Below are 6,455 nucleotides of genomic sequence, written 5' to 3'. Positions count from 1 at the left end.
TGGCCTCGAACTCCCCAATTCTCCAGCGTGGGTCTCCTGGGTGCTGGAATTACAGAACTTCTTGAGGGTCTTGGTGGCTCTAACACACATACACACCGAATATAGGTAGCTCATTTACTCGTCTGTCTGTTCCCTATGTAAAATGCAGTCGCGGTGAGTGGAGAGTCTAAATAAAGAGGTCCCTCCTGAAAGCGAGTTCACTGCCAGGGAAAGTGGATGTTCCCAATGGTCCTGATGCTTAAACCTGTAGCAGAGCGTGGCTGGCATTTAAAATCCTTTCTGGCACTTCCAGGACCATCCTCATATCGTCAACGATCTGGCATTTCTTTCTTCTCAACCCTGCAACCCCGCTACCCCCCCCCCCCCCCCGCCGCCGCCCCTGAAGTCGGTCCTTTAAGGAGTGGAAGGTAGGCTGCTGTACTGATTTAGTAGTTCAGAATCACCGGCCTCCATACTTTCAACCACCACCGTGCTATTCTCTCTGCACAGCGTCTGTGCGACTACCCAAAGCGTGGTTACACCTCCGAGGGAAAGCATGTTCTCGAGGTCTTCAGGGGCCGCTCCTCCCGGCAGGGCAGTTCGGTTCCGAGATCAGTAAGGTGGGCAGTGCTTTAGCAGAAAGGGAAGGGTACCAAGCATCAGGCAGTAGGATTTTCACCAGGCTGTGACTCCCTGTACCGTAGCGGGCAAATGGCCCTGCGGGACCGTACTTTGGCCACTTGGGCTGAAACCAGAGCTGGCCAGTGGTGTGAGTGGCCCGGGGCCAGCGCCGGCGCCGGTGTAGCGGCCCGCATAGCTAGCACCATAGGGAGAGCTCGCGTAGCCGCCGAAGCAGGAATAGGGCGCGGTGGCTGCGTAGGGACCCGGGAATGCGGGTGTGTCGGGATCCAGGCAGGGCTTGCCGTCCAGTACCAGTACGGGCACTGCCACCCGGCGCGGTGCTAACGGGTGGCCCGCCAGTTCCAGGGTCTGGTCCTGGCGCTGCCTCTTGCATTTGTAGCGCCGGTTTTGGAACCAAATCTTGACCTGCGTGGACGTGAGCTGCAGCACGCTGGCCAAGTGCTCCCGCTCGGGTGCAGACAGGTATCGCTGCTGCTTGAAGCGCCGCTCCAGGGCCAGCACCTGGGCCTGCGAGAAAAGCACGCGGGGCTTCCGCCGTGGTCGCGTCTTGGTCGGACCCGGGTCGCCTCGGCGCACGTCGTCGCTCAGGTTGCCCACGCCGCGATCCATCATCGGGTTCCCGGCTCCAAGTGAGGAGATAGCGCCCGGGGGAGTCTCTAAAGTCACATGGAAGGAACACCATCAACAGCCAGCCTCAGGCTCAGGTTTTCTCTAGACCGCCCTCTCCCCTCTCCCCGGCTGCTGAGCAACCCTTGGTCCTCCCTCCGGTCGCTACCCTTTCCCGAACGCTCTAGTCCTCCGATCTCTGTGGCCTTTGTAACCACCAGAGCCCGAATAAAGTCTGACATGCTGTCCACCCCGTCTACATTTCGTTTCGCACATAGTAGACTTCGGATCAGGTGTGTTTATTGTCTTCAGTTGTGTCTGGTAGTCCAACAGTGTGAGAAATCTTAAAACGTGAGCGTGCAGGCCTATCAGAATGGGGCTGGATCTCAAACACACTTCACAAACATGATGCTCTTCACTGTGAATTAAGAACAAGGTTATTTCCCGCGCAAATTAAAACTCAGGTATTTCCTGACCCCTACTCTCAGCTTGGAAATAGAGGCTCTCTTTGATATGTGATGTTGAGATCCTTATTTTGTTTTTTTTTGAAAAACAGCCTCTTTCTCCTTTAGGGTCCTTTTGGCAAGCGAGCAGTCTTTGCCCAGCCAGGCTGTGACTACATCCAAGTCCGACTAGATGCAACCTCTCCTCCCCTGCTGCCCGCTTCTCTTGGCTTCTCTCTTCTCTTTCCCTTTGGTCTCCGCGGATAGAGAGGAACTCACAAGGGAGAAATCCAGGGACACAGAAGGGAACGAAGAGAGTGCAAGACAGGCAGAACGTCCTCAAGAGGTTCCTCTGGCTCAGGTTGAGGTCTTGACTCTCAACCCCTAACGCTGCGCACAACCTCTGGGGGAAATGTCTGTTTAAAAAGTTTGAGAGAAAATACCCCCCGCCCCCATATTCGCTTAGAGAAATGAAACGCTCACGTGCACTATTCGTACTAAAGAGTGGAAAAAGAGAGGGTTTGTTTCTTTTTAAAAAATATAAACTGACCTCCAGCAATACTGTAGAATAAGCAAGATTGAACTGCCTCCGCCTCCAGCAAAGGCAGTACTATCCCTTTAAGCTCTGGGTCAGCCTGATCTACATATCCAGTCCCGGGCTAGTAATAGTTTACAAGTCCCCATTAGGAAAAGATCCCCCACACAGGTAAATCCAAAAAGATAGTAGAAACTTTAACTGTGGGATCTTCAAAATTGTGAAAACTATCTCAAACTGAGATCATTCAAGTTGGAACTGAAAATAAGCTCAACTTATTAGTGGGAGCCCTGGGTTGCTTGGGTAGGACAAACGGAGGGAACTGAACAGGAAGGTCGGCTGGCCTCCTTGAATTTCATTTTTAGACAATGAAAATTGCTTCTTTACTTCCCCACACAACAACGGACACATTAAAGGTTAAATTTAAAAAAAACTAAATAAGCAAACAGATAAAAAAGGTGTTAGCACCTTGTGCCCTCTTAGAAACAACTAGAGAGCCCTGAGCCCTGCTTTCAGGAAAGCACAGATTCATATGGGGTTACATGTCTCATGCCTTTCTGGTGAAGCTTACCAGTTGGCCCATTTCCCTGACCAACAGCCCTCAGGGCCAGGCTGGACTGGGACCTGGGTGGCTATCGCAATGGTAGAAGACAGGTTGCCACAGGTTGCCAGTTAAGGAGCACACTGAGTGTGCCTGGGGCTGGGGTTGGGAGAGAAACAGCTTTTTCCAGCAAAGCTAAAAGTAACTCGGCCCAGGGAACTGAATATTTAGTGTCCACTACAGAAAACTCAACAAAATTTAATGTTCTCTTCTGGGGGTCAGGTGATAAACAGCCTCAAGTTAGAGGATAACTCCAAAGACTACCTTTTATTTGGCTAGATTGTTGTCTTGGTTATCTATGATCTGGCTTGGTAGGAGAGACTGGTTGTGCCAAACTATTCCCCTTCCCACCTCGGACTTATGGAAATACTCCCCAGAGCCTGGAGGCTGGGTGAGAGGACAGTCCATTTCATTCTTTCCAATAGCAGGCCTTCCCTGCCTATAAATACCACCTGCATTATTGCAGAAGCTACCAGAACACAAATTCCTTGTGTGCTCCTTCTCTTTCCACAAGCTAAGAATGGGTTCCCAGACCTCTCGGCTTGCATTTTGGACCAGGTTCCAAGATTCTGAAGGGGTGATCTCCCAACTAGGGTCCCATTGATTCTTAAGCACCCTTGGGTCCACTTGGAAAGCAACACACACACACACACACACAAACACACGCACACGGACATGCACACGCACACGCACACACGTTCCTTGTCCCCCATTTCCTCTACAGAAAAATGTGTGTCCAGATAAATCAACATGCCCCAGGATATCTCCTCCAGGAATGTTAGGGCTAGGCAGGTAAGGACAGTGGTGATGAGTGAGGGGACTGGGGGGGGTTCAGAACCTGGCTCCATCGGAACCATGTCTTTGTGTTTAGCAGTGGGGAAATTGTGGGAAGAAACACCCCAAAATTCAAGTCATTAGGAGGCAGGGCTAGGAACAAGGAGGTTGTCTTTTGAACTCCTAAAATGAGGGGTGGTAGGATGAGATCCCAAAAGATGAACTTTCTCCCTCAGTAAAGACCCACTCCTTCAATAACACCTGCAGGAAAGAGTGCTTACTTACGAGGCTCCCTCACAGGATTCGAGTTCATCTCCAGGACTGTCTCCCAGGTGCACCGAAAAGTTACTGCTTGTGCCCTGTCGCCACTCTCTGACCCTCCGGATTCCGGGTTCCTTCTTAGATACTGAGGCTTTACTGGGTTCCTATGCAACCCCCATTGTGACGGGGTCTTGGAGTCGGTTTGCTCGTGCTCCAGCCTGAGGATGTCATCTACCGAGAAAGGGGTGGAGGCCACAGGGCTCGGCAGCATCTCTAGCCGAAGGGGGCGGAGCTGACAAGTTCTCAACCACAGCCAGGTGTCGCGCCCCCAACTTCCCCTTCTGTGGTGCAGTCCTATTCAATTCCAGGATGCTCACTCAAGGTTCTGGACAACGCCTTCCCTTGGTCTTGCCTGCGGGCTGAGGAACCAGGACCGGGTGATAAGATTGCGGTCCTCCATTGGTTCCCACAAAAACCACGTGCTAACCCAGAGCCTTCCTATCCAGAAGCTTGGTAATGTGGGCCCTTCTGTTCGTCCTCAATCCCTCGTCACCTTTTTGGGAGGTTTGGTTCCTACTGACATCTCAAAAGCAAAGACAAAAGAGAAAGGCTTGACCCATATCTCAACAGGGTATTAACAGAGAGCTCCCGAAGGGTCCGGTCTGAGGGGAGCCTGCTAGAAACCTCTACCTGAATAGCACTTGTGGGGGGCATTTTAGGGCAACCAGCCCATCTAGTTTTTCCAGTTAACACTCTCGAGGAAAAGGAGAATAGAAAGCTGGAGAGTCCCCAAGATAAGACAAGTGAGGAGGCTCTCAGCTGGTGCAAGGCTGGGTTTCTTCTCTGGAAATTAGCGACCAACACAGACCAGTATGCGCAGCCGATCTTGTTTGTCACTTAACTGGGAAGAGAAATTGAGGTGCAGAGGCTGTGTTGGGGGAGCTCTGATCATCTTTAAGTATTTCTGGATTGGTTGGGAAATAAGGTGAGCCCCTGCCCCAGAAGTGTAGAGATAGGTTCATTTCATCTCTACCGAGGGATTCTTCCTCCTTTCTCTGCCTTAAAGCTTGAACAAGCGCGTGTAGGTGGGAAGTTTTGCCCAGTCTTAGATCTTCAGAACTGGGACACAGCTCCGGGATAGTGTAGGGTGTCTCCATGGTGTGCGAATGGTTAGGAGCACAGAGGGAGTGAGCAGATATGCATGGCATTTGGTACACAAGGTGTTGAGTTTGGGACAAAGGGCAAATGAACCTCTCCTTTTCATGAGGCTAGGAGAAGCTTCCACTGGAGGGCTAAGACAGCCTGTAAACAAGAATTTTCCGCTGTTGGAGCTCATGCTAATGGGATAAACAAACCGGGTTTTGGTGTTTCATTCCCAAAACAGGATGGAAGGATTTTTTAAAAAAATCGTTTAAAAGAAAAAAAAATCACTAGAGATTTAAGGGAATTTCAGACCAAACGTTTTCTAAATCTTCTCATGAAAATTTAGTAGCTCAAGAGATTTAGATGTTACTTCCTGAACCCTCACTGAAAGGAACTCACCTACCCCTTCTCCAGTTAGAAAGCACAAAAATTTAAGAAATTTATTTCTTGGAAAGTGGGGCTGCAAGTTTGGAAGTGGAGATCAGAGGACCACTTGCCGGTGTCGGTGGATTCCAGGAATCCCATTCGAGCATCTTTATTTAGTCTCTGAACCCTCTCCCAGGTTCAGAGAGCACACAATGTTGAAAAACAAAACCTTCACAATTTCAACAAATTTGATTTTTTTCTCTACTAAGTAATTGTGTAATTATTTCCCACACATATTATGTAATCTTATGATGAAGCTATATGCTTCCATCTCTCTCTCTCTCTTTTTTTTTCCTGGACAGAAAAAAAAATCAGAAGGGTAAGAAAATTGCAGAGGCGGTACTGCTGCTTCTTAGCAAATGTGCCTATAGTGTTTCCCCCAACTGGACCTCAGTACGCCTCACCTTTTGCCCTCAGGGATCTCAAATCTTGTGATAATTTAAACACTTACTTACATTTTATCTTTCTTAATTTTTTTCTGATCAAATGATTAAATACACTCTGAATAAAGTGGAAAATTTGGGGGGAAAAGATTGAAACCTTCCACTCAGAAATAAAATTCATGTGCTTAAATTTACATATTATATTCATTAGTTTTTCTGAGTATGATTCAAAGTAACAATTAGAATGTTCTACATTACAGATGGACCTTAACAGAATGAGTTCATAATTTAGCTAATATTGATTTTTTCCATCATCATTAATAAGGTTTTATCTTCGTAGGAGCTTTATTCCTTTATCCCCTTGCATATTTCCTCGGTATACATATGTAAAGGAAACATTGAAGCATTTTAACTTCTCATTTAAAACTTCTCTGGGGAGAAAACTGTGCTATTGTACCCTCCTCCCAGAGGTGCCAGGAAGGGGAAGGCTAATGGATGTTTACTCAGGCACACCTCAGACAGTCCGAAGAGTACTTGGGATTTTGGAGAGCTGTGGACAAGAGCTGCAATCTGCGGATCAGCAATCAGGGGTTCAGCCGCTCCTGATATGCTGAGCCGCATCCCTGCTTTCCCAGGTCTGAGGTGACCCTAGATAAAACTGT

General features: G+C 48.7%; 1 protein-coding gene across 1 annotated transcript; it reads right to left on the bottom strand.

Annotated features, from left to right (window-relative positions):
• Positions 1–654: 654 nt before the first annotated feature.
• Positions 655–4,112, bottom strand: Nkx2-6 (NK2 homeobox 6). Its single transcript, XM_028758677.1, has 2 exons — positions 3,866–4,112; positions 655–1,277 (listed from the first exon to the last, which is right to left on the bottom strand). The coding sequence occupies exons 1-2, from the start codon at positions 4,110–4,112 to the stop codon at positions 655–657; spliced, it is 870 nt and encodes a 289-aa protein (XP_028614510.1).
• Positions 4,113–6,455: the final 2,343 nt, after the last annotated feature.

This window comes from Grammomys surdaster, unplaced genomic scaffold, assembly GCF_004785775.1.
Source record: "Grammomys surdaster isolate TR1022 unplaced genomic scaffold, NIH_TR_1.0 126219, whole genome shotgun sequence".
Classification (NCBI taxonomy): Eukaryota; Metazoa; Chordata; class Mammalia; order Rodentia; family Muridae; genus Grammomys; species Grammomys surdaster.
The sequence above is the reverse complement of the archived record's forward strand: the minus strand, read 5'-3'. Positions and strand labels throughout refer to the sequence as shown.

Coding starts and splice junctions, on each gene's coding strand:
- Nkx2-6 (XM_028758677.1), bottom strand. CDS start 4,112: ATGCTGCCGAGCCCTGTGGCCTCCACCCCTTTCTCGGTAGATGACATC. Junction 1,278..3,865: donor GAATCCTGTGAGGGAGCCTC/GTAAGTAAGCAC, acceptor ATGTGACTTTAG/AGACTCCCCCGGGCGCTATC.